At 43.3% G+C, this 23,768-nt stretch overlaps 1 protein-coding gene across 1 annotated transcript in view; it reads right to left on the bottom strand.

Annotated features, from left to right (window-relative positions):
• Positions 1-381: 381 nt before the first annotated feature.
• The window catches only part of LOC139296745 (epidermal retinol dehydrogenase 2-like), a 31,210-nt gene continuing 7,823 nt past the window's right edge, over positions 382-23,768 (bottom strand). The window contains exons 4-7 of the mRNA XM_070919243.1: positions 22,887-22,986; positions 18,024-18,168; positions 14,682-14,807; positions 382-710 (exon numbers count right to left, since the gene is read on the bottom strand). Of these exons, the coding sequence (XP_070775344.1) occupies positions 614-710; positions 14,682-14,807; positions 18,024-18,168; positions 22,887-22,986 (468 nt within the window). The 3' untranslated portion in view covers positions 382-613. The remainder of the gene's footprint in view (positions 711-14,681; positions 14,808-18,023; positions 18,169-22,886; positions 22,987-23,768) is intronic.

A 23,768-nucleotide genomic window follows, 5' to 3' on the forward strand; every position in this document is an offset into this window, starting at 1 on the left:
TTTCTTTGTTTGGGTTTGGTATTTGCTGTGAACGCCACAAAGCAAAAGACACATTACAAAGAAAGGACATCCACGTGGGAACTAGGGAAATTCAGAAAGCACCGCATTTAAGCGGATGGACTGTTTGTGGATGCCCTGGACTGATGGCACGCCGCTACGTCACCAGGATTGGTCCTCGACAGGAAGTAGCGGCTGGCCGCATTTAAGAGGCCCTCACGAGCACTTGGTTTACATGCGTGACAGCAACGCTGAAACAATTCAAATGCAATCACGTAATCCATCAGGAGGGCTCCGTCTATCGCCTGCAACATACAGTATATTTTCTACTCAATACGAGATCACATTTTGATTTTTGCACATTTAAAAAACAAGCACATCGAGGACATTAATGCTTCAAACATGAATTATTCAGCCCCCAGTATTTGTACGATATAATATATAGAATATAAGTTTGGACCATTGAAATGAGGGAGGCATCAAATTCAAATCCAACCTTTGCCACGACTCTTCTGCCCGACTCTTTTAGTATTATTACACCAGGATTAAGATTAAATTAAGTGTTGAAATGGATGGGTTTAATACTTCCACGTCTCCTCCCATTTGCTCCTTCATGTCACTCCTGTTTTTTGGAGCGTCCCTTGAACGTGTCCATGAGGTTGAAGGCTCCCAGGTACTGGCCGAGCAGAATGCCCTGCTTCATGGGGAGGAGGCTGTGGAGAGAAGCACAACAAACGTAAGGGGCTGCAAGCTGCGACTGTGGTTTGCATGCAGCGCCGCGCTGTACAGGGTGTTGGCGGTCATAAAGGAAGTGCCGAACTTGGTTGGGGATGGTCATTTACACAAAGAAATCAGCTCGCCAGCAAGACCTTTTGGCTGGTCCTCATGTCTTTTCTCGTAAGTCACTTGCATCCAAAGTCTATTTTTAAATCGAATCGTCATTTTCGGGGCGCACGGACCCTCGCGCCAGAGACACCACGGCGACCATAAATCCAGCTTTAGACTAAAAGTGTGTAGACTCGATGCAAAAGAGCCGGTGTGATTGCAATGTGTTAGCAAGCCAGCGCTCACTTTGATTCATTTCAAAGCACCTTTTCAACCTGTATTAATCTGACTTTGTAAAATGAAACTGCCCCAACTACCAGTAAACGCCAAAGTGAGGCGACTGCGTTGTTTGCGATCAGGCTACATGGGTTACTGTTTAATTCAAACATACGACTGTATTTAAATCCTGTCAGACCTGACAAAGTGACAGCCCTGCACCAGAACGACAAGAATTCCCTCTGAATGGCGCAGACTGAAAGGTGAGGCAGAGGGGTCTGGCAAGTTTAGAGATAACAACAACAACAAAATATCACACAAATAATGCAATATGCAATATCATTACAGAGACCCAACAGTTCCCACCATGAGCAAGCACTTCCTTTTAAGAGGCAGAGACCTCGAGCAGAACCAGACTCTATGTGGGCGGTCATCTGCTTTGACCATGTATGCACCACAGACTGTATATAAAGATGGCCGACGCGCCTCCACTTCCTCCCACTGTCATTTGGAACCAGAGTCTGCACAGTAGAGATGGGGGGGGGGGGGGGGGGGGGGGGGGTAATTGAGGTCCCGCCCATACAAACACGTCAATCATGACGTCTCAGCCCGTCTTTATAGCATCAAATAACTAATTCAAACCAAACTTAACAGAAAAAACGAACACTTGAACAAACATCAGCGTGATGAGAACTACCTGAAATTTATTTGACATGTTCTTTGATTTTCTCGTTTGGCCCATGTCCCATCTGCTAACATGGAGGGGGCCGGGGCTTATGACCTATACTGCAGCCGGTCACCGGGGCCGTCATGTCGTCCATCTTTATATACAGCCTGTGGTACATATGTAAATCACCACTTCAATGATGCTCATGCATTGCTGCCCTCAGTCTAGACATCCCATCATTAGCATTACTTGTTAGAAAGCTACAATTTGCAAGTTGCTTCACCACAGTGAACAGATGCGTTCAACAGACGCCGAGTTATCTTCATAATGACTGTTTTGGGTTTACTATGTATTTAGAGCTCTTGCAGCTGTTTGATGCTGTCGACCACGCTTACGTATTAGTAATGATCGATTGATTTAGTTCATTAACATCTGTTCTTGTGTTGTGCACTGTTCTGTGGCAGAGCGGATAAGGAATTCAAACAGCAGCTCGGGGATACGCTGAATAAAACTCTCAAAACTGTTTATTCCGCCGCGTCCTTCAGAAGCCGAACAAAAAGAGGCTCCGGTTAGCATCAGAGCACCTTGTGTTTATGTCACCACGTGAATGGCACTCATGCAACCTTAGGTCTGCTCAACAAGAAAAGTGAAAATATGTGAATGAAAATATTTGTACGTTCAGGATATACTGGCTTCCGCATCAGTTCTGACTCTGGCAAGTCCTCTGACTTCATGAAAGTGCAATACGAAACAGCTTGGAGTAAAAACTGCCTTTGCTAGGGTCAACAAGAAGAACTGAATCTCCTAAAGGAATAACGCATTTGTGCTAAGTACTTGGTTAGAGCCAGAATGATGCCTTCCTGCGTCCCTTCCTAAATCAGCCCATGTTAGCAGCTTTTGGATGACTAACAATCCTCTGACTAACAATGACTTGTCTTCAAAGAGGGAGCAGAGACAAGGCTGGGTAACACAACAACACATTATTAAAAGCGTGAACACAATGGCTTTTATGTAAAATGAACAGAGGTGACAGGCGAGGCACTATCTCCATTTGTGTGAGCTGTGTTCCGGAGACGAAAAAGCTTTCTAATAGAGAATAATGGGCTCTGTCCCCAGACAAATGGACCAGAGAAAGAAAGAACAGAGAACAACGAGAGAAGACGTCTTCAGAATCCTCTTATCAAACGAAATCAAAAGGGCAAAAGAACTCGGAGGGTTTTTCGGCGCGGTTATCAGAAGCGGTGCCGTTTCATTTCCGTTACCAATCTTACTGCGAAGATATTACACGTTTTTTTAATCATCTGGATCAAGCGATGGGAACCATCACTGATTCACGCGGCCTTCCTTCTACTGGAACCAATGCAGAGTCCCATGTGCTGCTTTAATAAGGAATCTAGAAAAATTTAAAATTTGAACAGAGTTGAGACCTGGAAATGAGTCAGTGTTTTTACACTTCCTGTTCCCTCGTCAGGAAGTCAGTGGGTTTTTGGTTAGATGCCTGAAATAAGGTCTGTGGTTAAAACAAGCTCAAGAGATTTACACGTTTTGCTCTAAGACATAAAATCCATCAGTAGATACCCCCCACTCGGGAATTTTGAACCTTTTTTTCACGTGTCTTTAAAAAGGCGGTTGCTAAAAAGCGGTTAAATGAGACTACAGAGGTTGTCGCGTAACATGGAAAGTCATCTACTCACTAGTCCGTCTTTACAGCCTCGCTGTGTTTATACTCTATATCTATCTGTCTATACATCTATATCTATCTATATTCTCTTCAGAGTGAAGCTCAGCGGTGGTGACTTTGAAGTAATGCGACCGTGCTGTAGTTCCTTTATAGCCTAACGTTAGCTTTTTACTTCTGGCGATTCCATTTACGCTTCAAAAATCATAAAAGTGGTGTTCGTCAGTGAAGATTATCTCGCTGAAAGCATCATAAACTTTTGTTTCCCCACAGAGCTTATTTTCTGCAATAATCCAAAGCCCCGTGGAGAAATCCAATTGGCTTTTTGTAACGCAAACGGAAAATAATGTGGACAGGGAAGGACCAAAGACCAGGAATGGTGAGGAAAGAGCAAAAAAAAAAAAGGAGGAGGGACGATGATCTGAGAAAGAGGTGAGGAGCAGAGATGAGTGAAGGAAAAATGATGTGACGGAAAGAATTAAAAAAAAATTTAAAAAAAAGGAACACAAGACAGTAACGGACAATCACTGATCTTATCACTTGAGGTGGCTAAAGAAGTCTAGCAGATGTGACCACTTGCCAATCAATCAGAAAGCCTTTGTTCACAGTGGTGCACAAGGTGGGTGATGGAGGACCAGTGGTGCCTGATGACTCCGCAAAGTAGTCTGGACCTCCACACAGATCTGGTCCGGAATGGTGCAGGTCGAAAAAGCTAAATGCATTCATCTCATTTTAATGCCTGCACTTTGAGCACTCTGAGTGGTTTTGTGTGTGTGTGTGTGGGGGGGGGGGGGGGACGCTTCTTCCAGACAGTGGAGCCCTGACACTGCTGAAAGATCATGTTTGAAATGTGCTATCATTAATAAAGAGTTGGCTTATTCCACACACTAACATTCAACTCATGAATTAAACCCATCTGAGGACAGAAACATCATAAACAAAGTGTGCACGTTAGAACATCTTCAAATGCATGAATCCCTCCATGAGCTAGACAGTGCATGCGCCAATTTAAAGGTCCCATATGATGCTCATTTCCAGCTCTGTGTTTTTATTCTGGGACTCCACTAGAGCAGCTCTGCATGATTCACAGTTTAAAAAAGTCCTTATGCATCTCCTCCTGGCCCCTTCATGCAGCCCCTCAGTCCCCCCCCCCCCCCCCGTCTGAAACAAGCCGTTTGAGACAAACTGAACAACCTCCAAAAACCTGAAGAGTAGTTCCTGAGCAGAGCGTTCCAATAACTCAGACAGTTGGATGAGCGTGTCCCTGTACTTGGGGTGGGTGGTGCTGTGATTGGAGCAGATGATCTGTGCGGTGACTGTGTAGCTGTGACATCACAACCTTACAGGAAGTCCCGACGGCTCGTTTAAAGGCACAGTTTCTGAATACGGGCTGTGTATCATTTCTCCGTGGACCGAGCGTTTTGATGCTTTCACAGTATTTATACAGCACCCAGACCTGCTTTATAATCGAAGAAGACATGGACGTCTCACCGTCTACAATATGGGACCTTTAACGTTAAATGGCATTTACTGCTCATTATGTTGACAGCTGCTTTGCTGAGAAACAAAGGCGTGATGAGACGGAACCATGAGACTGGACGACATCTGGCTTCACGAGCACTTTCATGCATTCTAAATCAAATCAAGCGCAATGATTTTGCGGGCTGACAGAGTGATTTGTAATCCAACCACAAGCTGGACACAAAACGCAGTGTAATGAAAATGCCCCATTACTGTGAGCGGCCACCGTAAACGCTGCCAAGAATAAACCACAGAGTGAGCTCTCGATGAGCGGAGGTAACGCACTTTTAGATTGTCATTTAATTCATCTTCAGCCCTCGACGTAAAACATCCAAATGGACTGGCTGGCCGTTCGCCAGCTGTTAAGAGACAGGACAAGTGCGTGTTTCAAGGCCTAATTCAGATTTTTTACTTTTACTGCTCTTTCAAGATCCATCAAATCCATCACATTAAGATTACAACATGGTCAATAGCTTCATATGGGAGTAATACAGTAATGTAAAAACATCCCTGTGACGCCCAACCCACTGTCTGAGGCTGTCCTGGCTAACCTCTGCAGTCAATGGATGGCATGGGAGGGTCAAAAGCACCCAATGCCTCCGGTGCAGTTTCAATAGATGGAAGTAGGCTACTTATTAAGTTCACGTTTGCCAAGTATCACACACTATCAAAGTCAGAACTATAAATGACTTTCCTAAAATAATAATTATCTGTTTGGTTTTCAGATGGCAGTACTTGCATAACTAGTGTTTTGATTGGAAATGAGTCAACATTCGACTATGATGGTTGTTTCTCGCAGTAGTTTATTCTTGGGGTCAGTCGGCGGACAGAGCAACAGACATGAAATGCAGACATCCAGCTAAAAACATGAGGCAAAACTAAACAAGAACAAGTCGGAACAAAAGGGTCTTGAGCTGCTTCTTAAAAAGGTGACCACCAGGGGTGTAACGATCAGATTGCACCGAATCCTTCTGTATTAAAATGTATCGTCCCTGAATCGTGTCGTAGCCCCTCTATCTAGATATATATATATATCGGATCGTCTTGTAAGGGAGAGATGCACACCCCCTACCATCAACCCATTGCTTAATGACCTCAGTGGGATCCTCACAGGTAGCGGGGACTCCCAACCCCCGCAAAAGGGGGACTTGCAACTCTCTGTGACACATAGCCTACACAAGAGGTAAAGTTAGCGGTTAACATATTTTTCTGTTTCTGTTGTCAGACAACTGAACGAGTAAGAAATAGCCCTTGATCATTTAATCACGGCCCCCACCCCCCCGCCAGTGGTAATTAAATCTCTACTTTTAATAACCACGACATCGCTTGACAAAATCAACATAAACACAGGTTGGGATCAGCTGCATCAACATTTGAAGTTGGGGACCACAGAGGGTGGCCCTTTCAACTTCACTGTCACACTGTGCAGGCAGTCCCCCCCCCACCCCCCCCCCAGTTCAGTTCACAACACGGTCGAACTCATTTGCATGTGTTCCAGCTTTTGCATAATCCACTGCTCAGCTAAAAAAAACAAAAAACCCCGGCTCCTGACAGGAACATTATCATGCTTCATAAGTTGTATCTAGCCAGACACTTGTGCCCACTGCCATAAAGACACTCCAGTGTCTCCATAAAACTGATGGTCTTTGATGGCTGTATAAAAGGCAGCTCGAGGCCTGCGTTCGGTTTCACCGAAGGTCATAAACACAGCTACAGAGCAGCCAGCTGATTTACGTCTTATATTACGTCTCCCGTTTGCTGTTTCTGCTGGCTGTTTGTCCGGCTTGCACTCAGTCAAGCTCGGTGTTGGGAGACGTCTTGAAATTTTTGTAGCGCCTTAGTCTCGCATTGCTGGCGTATTGTATGAGTCAAGCCCCCCCACCGCTTAAGTGATCTGCTGAAAGATCATGTTTTAAATACTGTTGCCGATATTGACTTTTGATTTCATTTACCAGCCAGGAAACTGCCCCGGGCCTTCAGGGGCGTTCTGTTCTGTTCCATCACTTTTGAGAGGCTGCCTCCATCTTGGCCCATCCATCCCACCCCCTGCATCAGGAGTTCCACCTCCACCCGCCCTCTGGGCAGAGCTCAAGGCTCCTTCATCCCGAGGCAGTTGCTGCCATTAACCATAAACTTAAGTCCATCTTTTATTGCCACACTTTGTACATTGGTACCAGCCCACATCAATTCAATATAAAATTTCCAGCCCCATTTGGTTTCATTGACTGCCACTATCCACATCATATAAACTCTAATGTTCTGCTCAGAACCTGTGTGCTTGGTTAGCCACAGGTTTTCCACGCATGCCTAGATTGGTCTGTTATTCATATTTCGTCCTGTGGTTTTGTTATTTATTAGATCTGGGTAGGTTACGTTTAATTTCTTGTTCTTGTCACCTTACTCGGTTTATTTCCCCTCTTTAAAAGCCCCTGCTTGGGATAAAAGGTTGTGTGAAGAAATGAACTTGGACCAGAACTCTAAATGTGTGTAAAAGATAATGAGGTAAACAAATGGAGGGCATTTAGGGAAGAAAAATAGGAAATGCTTTTAGGAGTGAAGTGAAAATTGAAAATGGCCTCCGGTTACGTTTCCTCATTTATCAAAACTTTGTCTTTGCACAGCTGTGTCATAACTGTGCTCCTGACCGTTTCAAAGCCGAACGTGGGATTTATGAATTTGAATGTGAGTCGATGTCAGCGGGCACCGGTGTCAACCAGGCTTATTCACTGCACCGGGTGAGGAGTGAAAAGCAAAGACAACGGAGACAGAATGGAACTGGAGGAAGACTTTACTCAAGGGGACGACCTCAAACACAGCGTCTCCTTAATAACAAACTGCAGAGCAATGAAATTGTGTTCAAGATAGTTAGTTAGAGGCAAGCGTTTAGTCCAATGTTTTATGTCAGCAAATGATGTTTTTTTGAATTTCATTGAGAGTTATACTCGTCACTGCTGCTCTTTATTTTCAGAAAGAATGTTTTTATAATTTCAGTCGTTTCTTCTTTGCCCTACTCCTAATCGATGTTAGGCTACCGTCAACAAAACTCAACGCTTCCTTTTTTTCCACATTAAAAGAAAGCCTATAAAGGGAAGGCTGCAAGACTTTTCACGTGAAAATTTCATGAACGGGAGCTTGACAGGGGGAAAAGGCAAGGTAGAGCCCCCGTATGAGTCTCTAGTATAAGCATGTCCCAAATAAAGGCCTGGTTCTCTCTCTCTCCCGCCCTGGGCCATTATTTGAGAATTTTGTTTTGGCATTGGCCCGACACAGTTTCCTCATTAACTTTGGAGCACCACTTGATGAACTTTTAACTTAAAACTTCATGCACATCAAATGACATAGGTTGTACATACAATGCAGTATATGCATGATGGGTAAATGCATGTAGCCATTACAGGCCAGGCTAATCCGTATCTCATCTCTTTAATAGTTTAAGCAGGCCCCAGTGACCCAAAGCTCCTTAAAAGACATGTGTAACAGAGTCTGTATGATGTAATTCCACTTGCTATTTCATGTAGATTCGTTGGCTCAAGGGCGCCCTCTCTCAGGGGCGGTAAATGCCACTGGCACCTTAGAGGCATTGCCAGTTGTGAGAGACATGCCCGCGGTAAGTTGCTGTGCACAGCACTGTATGCAAATGTCGTGCATTTAATGTCTGTATGTCCACCATATGAACATATATGCACTGTGGTTTACGGAAACGTTAATGAGAAGAGTTAAAAAAATGGGTTGCTGTACTTTTTAAGTGCTAAAAATGCACAATTAACGGTATAACACATTTGTTAAGTTAGCTAGCTAGCGTCGATGTTAAAATAATTTGCTGATCTTTTGTAGTGTGCTGTGTGTGTGAGCTGCCTGAAACGAGCCGACTGAGAGACTGACCGGTACATGTTCTGTTCCCGTTCAGATGTTTAACGGCGGCCCAAAAAGAGAAACCGGCCTCCTGTTCATCATTATTCACACAACGCAGAGTCGGGGGGTTGATAGAACCGGCCAGTTACAGCGAAGTGTAGCTGAGCGCGGTTACACATGTTTAGACAGCTTCTCCACTTTCAGTAGCGGCGGTCTACAACCTACCAGAACGGGCTCGCAGCTTTAATGTTTAAATACGCGTAACTCTGAATTTTTTTTTCTTCATCTCTTTGACGTTTGATAATTATTTTACCAAGACACGTAATATATGTATATATATATATATATATATATGAAACTTTGTCAGTTGTAGACTCAATTCTGACTTAAAAAGTTTACTATTGTCATCAGTGGGCATGAGCATGTCAAAGGTCACCGAATTGTTACATTACAACCCTGCAGATAGTGCATAGAATGATTTACATGTTGAACACACCTAAGCCTCAGTGATAGCAGTGCCACACCCTAATTGTGGCTTTATTACACACACACACACACATAATTCTGATCCTTGACACAATCTTTATTTAACACTGTTCAACATCAGAGACAAGTGACTAACTCGGCACAATAATCAGGCACATTTTAGTGCTTAAATACGAACTGACTCTAAGTTACTCAAGCAGCATGAAATCAGACCTTTAATCAATTGGTGCTCACGTTCGATCAAAACCTGCACAAGAGCTTTCCAAACCAGAGGACTTGACACGTCGCCTCGAGCTACTCTGCCGACACGGACTTGACAAGATTCGCAGAATATGTGAGCTTTTAACGCCCCGAGGAACATCATCATTCCATTGCGCAGGAACCTGCCCGAGTACAAATGAAACAATGAAGCACCCTCGGGCTGTCAAAGTCAGTTTCTCTGCACTCTTTATCTTGATGACATTACAAAAAAAAAAAAAAAAAACAGGTTCAGTTTTGTCTCTGGGTAACAGCGAGGTTTGTTTATGGCTAAAAAGCAAACTAAACTGCCTGCGATCAAAAGAGAAGCCACGCTGCTGGCTCTGTTCTACAGTGCGTTGTCCCTGCAAATCAATAGAGAACAATAATCTGGGGGTTTAAAGAGCCCCCCCCTCCCTGAAAAGCTGTACTTAGGCTGTGAGTGCGGCATGCTCAAGCCACAACCACCATAATAACAGTGCTTTCCATGGTTGATACAGAGTACATTAGTGCTAGAGAAGAAGTCCTTAAAAGGCAACCTTTGGAATGAATGATGAACCGATCACATCATTTGTTTGGATGTTATTTGAATGCAATCCATGTAGCCTGTATGCGGTTTCTTTCGTTTGCCGTGCCTTGGCGGCCTCCACTACAGATTTCGTTGTCATAGTAGCGTTATGGTGAGCAAGTTTTCAATTACTTAATTTCTTTTTCATCTTTTTCATCGAATCCAAACTGCTGCCAAACGCCACTTCTTAGATGCTCTGGCACGGCCATGATTGTTTGTGTGTAGCGCGGCTCACTAGTTTTCCTCCGTTTTTGTGTGAGCAAAGAATAGAGATGAAGAGAGACAGCCTTAGTGTGCATACAGTTTGATAGAAACGACCAAAATAAAGAATAAAAGTTGTAATAAAGCAGAATTCCGCTTTAAGCGTACTCAAAACAAAATGGCGGGGACAGTTTTAAACAACTGAAGTCACAGTGTGTGTGCTGATGTGGCGGCGTATAGTCTCTGAACACGCCAATTTGACTTTGTTCGGAGTATGCTGCTGAATCACATTCTGGTTTTCATAGCATTTACTGAATTTGTAAGTAAGCTGCCGTGTGTTGTCAGTGCTTGGAGTAGAGTACACCTCCTCACACACACACACACACACACACACACACACACACACACACACACACACACACACACTAGGCAGAGATGGAGAACAAGTTGTTCAAAGCGCCTGCAGAAAAACATAGCGGTACTGCTGAATGCGTGCTACTGCAGTTTGTAGTGCAGACTGCGGTTAGTGTGGCAGTCTTCTTCGACCGACAATCCCAGGTAAGAGCCAAGGAGGGTGGTCTGCTTCCACTGTAGAACACTGAAGAGGATGATGGAGGGACAGGGTGAGGCAGGAAGGGCATTCAGCATTTCAATTAATCAATATACAGTATTGGTATTGTTGGAAATTCTGAATCCTTTTGCTGGTTTTGCTGCTTGCCAATCGTAACATTAGTGGCACACAAGGTGACTCGAAGTGTGCAGGCCATAGACTCTATATAGAGATATACGACATGACAGCTCTCCAAAAGTGACGCCAAAACATCTTGATCGCCCCCTGGTGGTCGGCTGCAGTATAGGTCATAAGCCCCGCCCCCTCCGTGTTAGCGGATGGGACATGGGCCGAACTAAACTAATCAAAAGGCGTCAAATAAAATGTTTCCCAAAGATGGTTTCTGCCATTTCAGGTAGTTCTTATCCTGCTCAAGTGTTCATTTTGCTGGTAAGTTTGGTTTTAATTAGTAATCTGACGCTTGAAAAAGGGGGTCATGATTGACGGCTGTGACTGACTCACGATTGGGTCGGGGCCGGTGTATGGAATACCACAGATATCCATAGTGCCCCTAACTTTCCATCTAGCGCCATCGTCGAGTCAAATCGTCCAATACTTGGGTTTATCTAACAGTTTAATTTTCTTTACAGTGACCATTAGAGCCTCACTGAGCCACTATCATAGCAATAGACTCTGAATCTAGTTTATTTATGCACCCAGGACCCTTGAAAGCAGCAGTGGTGCTGAGTACTGATTATCCTGGAGACTTTGCCGAACTTTCAAACGTACAAGTAAGTGACGTACAAGTGTCCTCTCTTGCTCTGTCCAGGTGCTGTACATCGTGATTGCCCAATGGAGGTGCACCTGGCCTGGGCATAGAAGTACTTAAAAGACCCTGACTAGCATTTCATTTAGTGTCTTGGTTGTTTGTATGTCTTCATGGGAATAAATCCATCCGCTTTGGTTGTTTTAAAAAGGTGTTTCTCTATGGTTGATTGGGTCTGTGGTGGACGTTTTCTTTTGTTCGTCCCATAGGGTGGCCTAAGGTTGGGACGTAACACAATCTATGGAAGAACTTTAAAGTAACCAAACCACAATTATCAGCTACAAATGTTGTCATACAAGGACGGTTACCAATTAGCAGCTATAATCAAAAAGGTCTAACGAGAAGGGTTCCAAACTGCCCGAATTACACAAACAAACACAGTTCTTTAATTTGTCAAGAGGACCGATCCCAAGCATCATGACAGGATACGCCGAATATGGACAAACTGCACAAAAACAGAAGCCCATCAACACCGACCTGATATGACACACACGTTGTTGTTGTTGTTGTAGATGATTAATGCCACAGATGTACAGGCTGAAAATTACCACAGCACTGAGGCGGCACCCCCGTGACCCCTCTTAATAAAAACTGCACGGCATGAGCAGCGAAATGAAATTCATGGGCAGGGTTTCCATTACAAGACCAATTGTAACCAAGGGCATCGCGAAAAAACACGTAACCCGGTGCTACGGACAAAACCTGGACCCCTGGTCAATGGAAAATGTTTGGGGTGAGTCACCCTCCAATCTTTTTGCTGGATCCACTCTGGCTTTCATTCGGAGAGAGCCTAAGGATGCCTTCAACCCAACCAGGCATGTTGTCATCTGTTAAACACGGTACGGGTCTAATGTTAGTTCTGCGTGGGCAAAATGGCCGAGGACTCCAAGTTCAATAGAATGTTCACTCAGGATGCGCTGATGTTCCAGGAGGATAATAACCCCGTGCGCACCAGCAAAGAAATTAAACTGCGGTTTCATGTCAGTATGAAGTCAAACACCTTCTGTGGGCTTCACAGTCACTAAAGGTCCTGGGGCCTCACTTACAAACCAGACTTCCTATCAATTTTGATCTCAAGTATGACTTCAGCAGAAAACCACGTATAAGTAGTACTTTCTAAAACCTTGCTTTGACGTGGGAATGGTCTCATCTCTAAACTTGACGTAAGCGATTCTCCTGCTGGTTGTGCAGGGGTACTGCAGTTTGGGACGCATATGCGCCCGAGCCTGTGGGGTACTTTGCATTAGCTTTAAGAACAATGTGATGGGAGTTATCAATTTTAAAAAAAGAGGTGAGGAATGAATTTCCAGACGTTTTGAATTAAACACGCCGCACGGTGTTCAATAAATACTGTGTCAAATTAGAAAGAAGTTACCGTGGCCGTTCTGGCGTTATTGGAAGATGTTGAAAAAGTTGCTATCGTCTCCCAAGAAATGTTTTGTTGGATTGTCGGTCTAGACCTGCTCTATTTGTAAAGTGTCATGAGATGACTTTTGTTGTGATTTGGCGCTATATAAATAAAATTGAATTGAATTGAATTGAAACATCAGGCTACTACTAACCCAGACTAACATCATGTTAGCTAGATGCAGACAGATTTCACAGTTTTCAGGTTTTCGGGATCAACACCCAGAGGCCCACCCACCTGATTGTGACTCGTCACAATTGAAACTTTTTTAAGCACTAGTTTATCGGCGTACTAAGAGTACTTAGAGATGTTTTCCATTATATTTCTACAATATAAACATCAAAGCTATTAAGATGATTTAGCTTGAAGGCTTTGGATACTTTTAAACCATCTGTTCTGGTCAGGCTGACCTCTGACCCTTCATGTGACCTCCTGCTTTAGGGTCATGTCAGGGAGCAGGTGGTGGGGATGTGTGTCTCAGATACCAAAGTTATGAAAAAAAAAAAAAAAAAACTAGTCACACTCATTACTCAGGACTCCACAAACTATATTGTCACTATGGTGCAATCATCACTAATAAGAATTAAGTACTAATGTTGTTTAATGTTGACGGCATGGTGGTGTTAGATCTGACACATGGGAAATAGAGCAGGGCATAGCGGGTTGGGGGTTTGATCCCCGCCCCCTCCCCCCTCCCCCCTCCCCGTCTACATGTCGAAGTGTCCTTGAGCAAGACACTGAACCTTAAGGTGGCATGCTCGGTCGCCATCGCTGTGTGAATGGGTGATTGAGACCTGATCCACAAAGCGCTTTGACAACCGTTAAGGAGTGAGGTCCATTTACTTCATATTACTACTATCTAACAAAAGAGGGTCCAGAGTGTACCTCGCTTCTCGCCCAATGTTAATTGTTAATACTAATACCTTTGGTAACAGGTGATTTTTAAGACCTGTGATCCAGAAATCCAGAATATTTGTGTCATCTGACAGCAAAAAAAAAAAACATACAGTACAGATGTTATCATTGACAGGTCTGTCTGTTTGGCTATTTTTGAAATGCAACAGAGTGCTGCAGGAATGAGTCCTATCACCCAGAAATGAGTTAGTATATTTACACTTTTCCGGTTCCCTCGTCTGGAAGTTTTTTGGTTAGATGCCTGAAATAAGGTCTGTGGTTAACACGAGCTTAAGAGATTTCAACGTTTTGTTCTACGACATAAAACACGTCAGTATTTTACACTCGAGAATTTTGGATCTTTTACATGTCTTAAAAAAGGCGGTTGCTAACAAGCGGCTAAATGAGACTACAGAGGTTGTCGTGGACATTAAACGTCTTCACGTTGAACACGGAACGTCATCTACTCACTAGTCTGCCTTTACAGCCTCGTTGTGTTCATACTCTATATCTATCTGTCTATATATCTATATCTATCTATATTCTCTTCAAAGTGAAGCTCAGTGGTGGTGAAGTTGAAGTCATGCGACCGCGGTGTAATTCGTTTGAAGCCCAACACTTTTTACTTCTGGCGGGGCAAGTGAACAGTTTTAGGTTCTTGGTTCTTCAGCATCACACCTTGAACCTTTAGTTCTAACATGAATGCACTATTGACTCAATGGCACCTAGGTGAAAAGAAAAAGGCAGACACTAACTTCTTGAAGGCAGCGATGAAGTACATGCTCTTGGGCAGCAGCAGGAAGACCTGGTCTGTGAGCACGGCATTGATGATCTTCTTGGCTACATAGTCTGGATTCAGGATTGGCAGCAGTGTTGGCCACCTGATGAAGACAAGAAAAAGAGTTAAGAGAAAAAAAAACGAGAATGGGACGGAGACATGGCCGGCGCAGAGGCATAATAAATAACATGAACCCACGATGAGTTTTTGAAGGTAAAGATCACAGTACACATTAATGCATAATTTCGACCAATGAAGCAAACTTCCCTATGCTGCCAGAAGCGTTTAAACCTTCCAAAACCTGACTCTTAGGTCCAGTGTTGTTTGGTAAGGAGCACAGAACAAACATGTACAGGTTTTTTTTTTTTATGATGTTGTGTGCTTGTTTTAAAAAAAAAAAAAGACCCTCAAGGTACAGGTGTGAGAAGTCGAAAGTGACAGGCCAAGTGTTTGGCACTGGCGTAAAGCATGTGTCCTGGTGGCTTCAGGGGGGCTGTTGGATGGATGAAGGCAGGGAGACAGAAGTACAAGGTGGACACAAGTCTCCAAACACCTTCAAAACCTGACCCCCGGACATCCGGGAGTGTACCACAATGGCCCCTGCAATGGTGTGTGTGTGTGTGTGTGTGTGTGTGTGTGTGCATAGATAAAAAAAGAGACTGTCAGTCTAATGTCTACCAGTCTAAATGTCACCACAGAGACCTCATTAGGCCGCATCATTTTGTGTTTTTTGTTGAATGGGTTAGAGGCTTCTTTTCTGTCTATTCACCCATCTGTCTGTCTGTCTGTCTGTCTGTCTGTCTGTCTGTCTGTCTGTGAGCTGGTTGACATTTCTGTTTTCTATTACACAAAAGTAGACAAAACAAATTCCACCAATTCATTGGTTCCGACAGAGGACACAAACATAAAATTTAGTTCTTAAAAAAAAGGCTCAGTAATTTCCTAAAAACGGCTGGTCAGAGCAGCAACAAACAACACAAACAAGTTGATCGGGTCTTTCCATTGCATCGGTTGAAAATAAAAATGGAAGCACTATCCCAGTGGGGTTTAGAGAGCGGGAGGAGAGCTGGAGTATAATTATCTAACACCCTGGTGAACAGACACTTTTGATACCAAGACTTTGATTACGGAGAAGCAGAACCACGTGGTGCAGGCTGACCCTTGAAAGGGCACCAAACTTCACTTAATATTCTTCTTATTTTGCTGTGTTCGGGACGTTTTCGGGCGTCAACCTTTGGGCAGCGGGTGCCCATATTCTCCGTTTCATTTGTTTTGTTCCTTTTCCTTCCCCTGGAGGTCCCTAGCTTTTCAGGCTGTCCTTACAAATAAGACTTAGCGCTTAATTGGACTTGCCCAGTTACATAAACTATGATTCTCACCTCCTCCTCTGCCACAACAAGTCAGTCAATCTGGCACTCCTTAATGTCTTTCTGTGTGGCCGGTTACACCCAGGGCACACACACACACACACACACACACACACACACACACACACCTAAGTACAATTTCCCCCCGGGGATCAATAAAGTATTTCTGATTCTGATTCTGATTCTCAATAGACCCAGGATAAGAAAATTTGTAGGAATCCAGTAACTAGGGATGGGCCCGGGACTGAATTGTTGATGACCATGGTAAGCTCCGACGTTATCGGTTCTGCTGTCAGTACTGGAGACATTAAGCAAATATATTTCACATAAGGCACACACCTTGCACCTTTTATCTCAACAACTCTGTTTCTAATATATAACGATACCGATCCCTACTAGTTACACAGGCCATGCGATTACTAAAGCCAGGGAATCAGGAAAAAAGGGAGAAAGTAAGAGTTGAAGAAAACTTATCCCTATAGTGACATGGCTTTTCACAAAAAAGAGAAAAACACTAAATAAGTTGAGAACGATGTGATAATGTGCGATTGGTTCATTTAAGCCGAGCAGAGCCAAAATGAGGCGATAACAGCCAATCATTTGAATCCATCAGAGCGACACGAAGAGAGGATTATTGGAGTTTGTGATCGAAGAAGCGTCTACATCACAGCGATTAGAGCTGGTGACCTGATGGTGGCAGCTCTCTTCAGAAATGATTTTTTTTTTTTTTAAGATGTCATTAGCCATTTTACACGTGAAGCAAAAACAATGATTTGAATTCAGCCAGTCAATTCAACATATCGCCCAGCCCGAAGATGGAAGCGAGCAGAATTGTATTTGAGGCGCTCATAGCATTGAAAAGATTACACTCAACAAATCCTCGTCTTTCCGGAAGCAATGTACGCGTTAATCTGGATAATCCACAGAACACACCGTCATAGGGATTACTTCTTCGACGGAAAGTAAGTGCTCATGAAAACTGATGGACCTTGTCAGGAATTCATCTGTCTGAACCAACAGTTACACCCAGTTCTGTTCAATTACCGGATTGATTACCGCTTAGCTCGAGTTGCTTTCGTCACCTGATCGGTTGTGATATCCCTGTGTTGTTTATCATCACATTTTCAGTTTTACTGACTGACTGCCGACATAACTGGAGCCGAGGAAGGTACTGCAAGCAGACAGGGACCCGGTGAAGGTAGTTTAAATGCCACGGGACCCCAGCCGCTAAACTGAAGCTAAAACTAGCATATCATTCGGGTTTCTCTTCTCTTCAGAATGGGAAAAACCAGGAGCCTGCATCATGAAGCGAGGTTAGCGGGGGAGTGGGTAACACAGGTTGGCTCATTTTTAACCAGGTTAGATCACCGTGGTAACCTATGCTATACGGCTAACCTGCTCCAGAGCAGATACGTTTAAGGAGGATCAGATCAAAACCTGCAAGAAACGGAACGTTCTCCTAACTGTGGTAACTGTTTTGTAGTGTAATATCCATCCATATATCATATATACACCCATGTATTTTCTATAAACTACATTACATGTCGGAATAAATGATCCCAACACTTTGTTTTAGCCTTACTTTTAAAATTTGGTATTTTTTGTAAAGAAATCTAAGCTCCCCACGATAGGAACATTTTTATCTTATGACATATTAAATACTTGGTTCTCGGTGCATCTTACTGGCTTGTAATTAAGAAGTCTGCTTCTTTATAGCTTGTTCACAAAAGCAAACGTACTCTGTCCTATTGAACATGTTGAAAAACGTAGTAAACCCCAGAGTTCATCCAGGATCACCAACGTTATACTTCATGAAGCCAGGTCATCCAGAGAGACTAAACTGGACATGGTTGCAGGCTCCTGGACATAATGTTTGCAAATTATTTTTGAATGACTAGTTTCATTTCAACCAACAGTTGAAACAGGTGAAAATCATGTAAAAGGAAACCTACTTGGTTTGACATCCGTCGAACATTCCAGTGTTGATGAAGTACGGGCACACGATGGTGGTCTTGACTCCGTCTTTCCCAGTTGCCAGCAGCTCCAGACCCACGGACTCTGCAAAACCTACTGCTCCAAACTTACTGGCACAGTAGTCTGGCAAAAAACACACATGTGGAAAGGACTTATTTGTTGTTTGCTTCAAGTCTCATTCATACTGGATACATTCCAACAGGAAATGGTAGCTTATCACTTTGGATATTCGTTGTTGGACCATGGCAGTGATTTCATCCTTTAACCCACAATTTATTCCTAAGTACCTTCCATGTACTCCCAAGGTACTATAAACAGAACCACACAGGCATCCGCTATCTGCGCTGTCTGTCTTGCTTTTGAACTACGTCCGGTGTGGACTGAGTGCGGACAGAAGGCCAAAACAGAAAAAGATTTTACAGATTTCTCCGGCTCAGCATGGACGTGATCAAAGACGAAAAGATATTTCCACCAGAAGCTTCCCTCAACCGGTGATGAGGAAGGAATTTGGAAGGTTGTGTTTCAAACAAGGATCAGGTTTTGTGCCGATATTCAGTATGGACTTTTGATTTGGGGAACTGTATTAGTTAGCTGGCCAACAAAAGGTTCAAGATATATCTATTTGTTAGTCTACAACACAAGGCTGCGAAATGAATTAAAAAAAAGAGTGTTTATATAGTTTTCCTTTTTTTTTGCAAGTTCTGTTCAATGTTTTACTGTTACTATAATAAAATGAATTTCAGAGTATCCCTTGTTTCATATGGAGTGCATAAGGGTAGAACTGTGCAGGACGTATTGTTTTTTTTATCAAAATGACATGCTTTGCTGGCCAGATATATTCTGATTGTAGCTTATTATTGTCACCATCATTAAGATCTGTACATTTCTGTCTTTCTAGGCAGTGAAACCATGATTTCAGGCTGTAGGATGGGTTTAAAATTTAGAAAACAATTCAGTATAGTATATTACAGACTGCTTTTGGAGCCCAGGGCTACTTTCACTGTCGACATCGCAGTTTATCTCGTATAATTCAATTTAAGTAGACACGCCAGCTGCTTATCACCATACAGTTGTTAAGAGGATGGTACTGATTTTGCGTCATGGCTACAACTATTACATAATCTGACACAGACAGGGTTACAGGTGATAAACCACTAAAGTTGTTCTGATGAATATAGGTGAGAGGGCAACTCCGTCTCGGAGAGTCATCAATCTATTAAATAGTAATATTCTACCACCTCCTAGTCTTCCCAAAAAGGTCAGCTGATGCCTAAAGGATTGCCAGTTTTGCAAGTTCAATTAACTACCAATGTCTTGTTTCCTAATTGGAATTTGGAACTGATCGGCACTGAAAACTGGTTGTTGATCCATTTCTCCACCTTTTACTAAAAGTACTACAAGATGTTTACTACAAAGGTTACTTTCTAAAAAAAACTGCAGAAATCTAGCATTAGCAAAAAGATAGAACATTACCATTTTAAAGATTTGAGGTCTATTTCTTTTAAGAACTGTTCTTAGTTCAGCTTTATGATACTCGCGGATTTAGTTGTAGTGCCTTAGCACATCCCAAAACCCCTGAATTCAAATGAACGGAAAATCAAACATAGAAGGTGCCTGCAAACTGACTTCAGAACATAACCGTGGAGTTTGGAAATACACAGTAAATAGTAGTATATAGTATATATGGTAGTATATATAAATAGTAAATATTATAACTTTTGTGGGCGGGGCTTAGGTGGAGGCAGAATAATTCCCTGAACACTAGCTAGCAAGTTTTGTTGGCTTGCTTTTTAACAATGGCTGAAGAAAACAATAAAAGACAGCTCTTAATATGTTCAGTCACTTGGTTAAAGTTAACATTAACCAATGGGTCCTGATTGGCCAACCCGTACACGCTCACTCAGTGGATGGACAATCTGACAGGACTACCTCCGGTGGTGGAATGGCCAGACATTTAGCGCTACACCTACCTGGACAGAGAAACCAAGCGTGTGTAGTAAAAAGAAACTGAGAGCGTATGAATGTATAAATGTTCCTTTAACTACGTCCTGAATGGTCATGTGGGTCTACAAGACTTGAAATGCAAAGATTTAAAAGATGACGTTTGTCTCTAATGCGGTAAAAGAGTTAGCGTAATGAGAGAAATCACCTATTCCCCAGTTTCTGATTCTTTCTCATGACAAACCTTTCGACACATAACGTTTTCCATACCAACAGCAGACAACACTTTTTAACCTTACGTGACACGAAGTCTGAGCTACAAACACGAGCGATTTTGACGATCGCCTCGGTCCAATCCTTTCGTCTTATCGCGTTTAACCGTAGTTGTCTTTGATTTTGTTTGACTGGCAGTGGCAGCTCGTATGTGATAAAATTTCAATTTGGAGCCATTACTCCTTCCATTCTGGCAGCCAACAACACAACGATGATGATGATGATGATGTATTTGCGAGGTTATGTAGCCGACTGCTCTGAGGTGATTTGTGAACACCGTGATCATGACATCTGCACTAAAAAGGGCCAGGATTTGGACAGCCGCTCTTCAAACCAAATCAAATGATCAAAACGCTTAAGTTCAAATGCAGGACTTTAGAGACCTGGTTCATGTCACGAATGTAGAGACAAAACTGTTCTGTTTTGTTTGTTTATTCAACCCCCTTGCTGACACTCTGTCAGTGTGAATACTTCACTGAGGATGAACGCCTGCTGTTTGTTTATTTGACTTTGTGCTGCTCGGAGGTTGAGTCACTCACAACACTGAGTCAGAAAACCGTTCCACTCATTTAAAAAGACCACAATGGAGTGTTTTCTACAGCTTGTGTACCCAAAGCACAATGGGTTACAATAAATATGGGACTGGAAACTGATCGCCGCTACGCAGCCTTTCACTCATCAATTACAAAAAGACGCTGCGATCCGCCCCGACAGAAAGCGGGTGCAGGGCGGCTAAGGACATCCCTGACTCTCTCACCCCCTCCCCGACAGTTCAGTTATGACCAGGTGACAGTATTTACAAGGACAGCTGCACGTCAGTTCCGGTCGCTGGACCCTAAATTCCTCCGGGGTCACAGTAAAATAGGCCACAGTGCATTCTGAAGATTGAACTTGCAAAACTGGCAATCCTTTAGGCATCAGCTGACTTTTTTGGGAAGACGAGGAGGTGGTAGAATATTACTATTTAATAGATCGGTGACTCTCCGAGATGGAGTTGCCCTCTCACCTATATTCATCAGAACAACTTTAGTGGCTTATCACCTGTAACCCTGTCTGGGTCAGATTATGTAATAGTTGTAGCCATGATGCAAAATCAGTACCGTCCTCTTAACAACTGTATGGTGATAAGCAGCTGGCGTGTCTACTTAAATTGAATTAAACGAGATAAACTGCTTTTGGAGCCCAGGGCTACTTTCACTGTCGACATTGCAGTCTATAATATACTATACTAAATTGTTTTCTAAATTTTAAACCCATCCTACAGCCTGAAATCAAGGTTTCACTGCCTAAAAAGACAGAAGTGTACAGATCTTAATGATGGTGATTGTGCAGCCCTGTGTTGTAGACAAGACAACAAATAGATATACCTTGAACCTTTTGTTGGCCAGCTAACTAATACAGTTCCCCAAATCACAAAAACTCCATACTGAATATCGGTACAAAACCTGATCAAATTCCTTCCTCGTCACCGGTTGAGGGAAGCTTCTGGTGGAAATATCTTTTTGTCTTTGATCACGTCCATGCTGAGGCGGAGAAATCTGAAAAATCTTTTTCTGTTTTGGCCTTCTGTCCGCACTCAGTCCACACCGGACGTAGTTCAAAAGCAAGACAGACAGCGCAGATAGCGGATGCCTGTGTGGTTCTGTTTATAGTACACAGACAATCAGTGATGTGAAAACTATTTGCTGATCGACTGAGGACATAATTGAGGAGAGTAGTACAAGCTATAACAGCTGTAGAGGAAATGGGATGCTAATTAAGAATCATTATTTCTGACCGATAGCCCGCATACATTGAATCCTCCAGCTCTGAGACCGCTGTATAGAACATTTAGTGGGCATAACAGCCGGGATCTCCCGTGTAGAACAATGTTTTTATTACTGATTAAAATAAATAGCCCAGCAAACAAGAGCCGGACTTTGTAATTGAAGAAATGACATCACTGTGTGCTAAAATTCCAATATAGGCACCGGCGGACCCTTTCTATGGCAGAGTTCAAAGGGTCAGTCATATCCTTTTAACTGTTTAACTGACAGTATTAAAATCGATCAAAATTCTTATTGTCGGTTAAACGGTTAATCATTAACATCCCTACTATTTACATGCACGATTACATCCACTGATGGTTGGCGGTCAAAGGGCCTTTACTTGTAGAGTTGCACCTTGTTATCAAAAGAATGCTGCACATGGCCTTCACCCTTTGATAATCCGTGCTATAACTACAATATAAACCATACGCTCGCCCTCCGTCTCGCCTTTCTTTCTACTCAAAAAGCACTAGTCTCTGCCTGTCAGGGTCTTCTCTTTCCTTATAAAACCTCTCTGTACGACACGTATGGGGGCATCGGTTTAATATTTTCGTCTTCAAACATGAGAGCATCAAAAAAATAAAAGAAAATGACTTCATTTTTTTTACGACTTAATTTGGTCCCTCCTAACGGTCGTGGGAATGAATTGGCACAAATCAACACAGACTGAATCAATTTTCCAGCCTGATTCCAGACCTCTGAATCACCGTCCACGTCGCCGATTCCTTCAGGAGTTAAACTTGGATCCAAATCAATGGCACTCTACTTTAGAATTAGTGGCATGCATGATATGATTAGGAGGAGAAAACACACACACACCTGCCAATCCATTGACTCCTATGAGTCCAGCAGAACTGGCAATGCTGACAAGATGGCCGTGATTGTTGGCGATCATGGCGGGAAGGAAGGCCTTGTAGGTCTGAGCGGAGAGAGAGACAGAAAACAAATAAACCACAGAGCAAAATATAGGATTTGACATTTCAGAGGACCACTGACAGCCACTTCCAAACTGTCATTTAAATGTAAGCCGCGGTACTTCCTCCTGATTTTGTCTCCAGCTTCTCCCCCCGGGGCACCTTAGCCGATCTTCGGGGCTTGGAGTAGCTCCCTGGTGTAAACAAAAGGAGCTCGCCCCTCCACTGCAGGCCGCTCTATGAGGCTGTTCAGACCTGGTATCAACATTCTTCCTGGGTGATCCGATGACAAGTGGACCGCTCATGCACACCTGGCATTAACATGCGCCTCCACGTGCGTCTCCAGTGACCACTTGTGATCGGATCTCACTTCACCCGCTCTATATGCAAATAAACACGCGCATCAAGACCAAATGTTTTTACCCTGAATTTGATGAACTTGACTGTTTATCGTACCACAAATGAGACTTTAGGTTGGAAAAACAACAGGCTAGATGCAGAGGGAGCGGAGTGTTTCTGGGGGCCGTCGCCTCACTGATTACTGCACAAAAAAAACGATTACTCACCGGTGAAACTTGTGAAACCTGTTTAACGGAAATAAATATTTTGTTTTCCCTCTGACGTCCTCCGCCTGCTCTGTGCCTAAATAAAGCTTTAAACCTCCTCCACCCGACGGTCAAAAGCTCCTGTGCTAGCGGTGTAAAACACCAGCACCCCCCCCCCGGTTCTCTGAGGTTCACAGTCCGGCTAACTATCTAACGAACTAACAGCAGCTACAGTTAGCGGT

The sequence above is a fragment of the Enoplosus armatus genome, chromosome 14 (genome assembly GCF_043641665.1).
Source record: "Enoplosus armatus isolate fEnoArm2 chromosome 14, fEnoArm2.hap1, whole genome shotgun sequence".
Lineage (NCBI taxonomy): Eukaryota > Metazoa > Chordata > Actinopteri > Centrarchiformes > Enoplosidae > Enoplosus > Enoplosus armatus.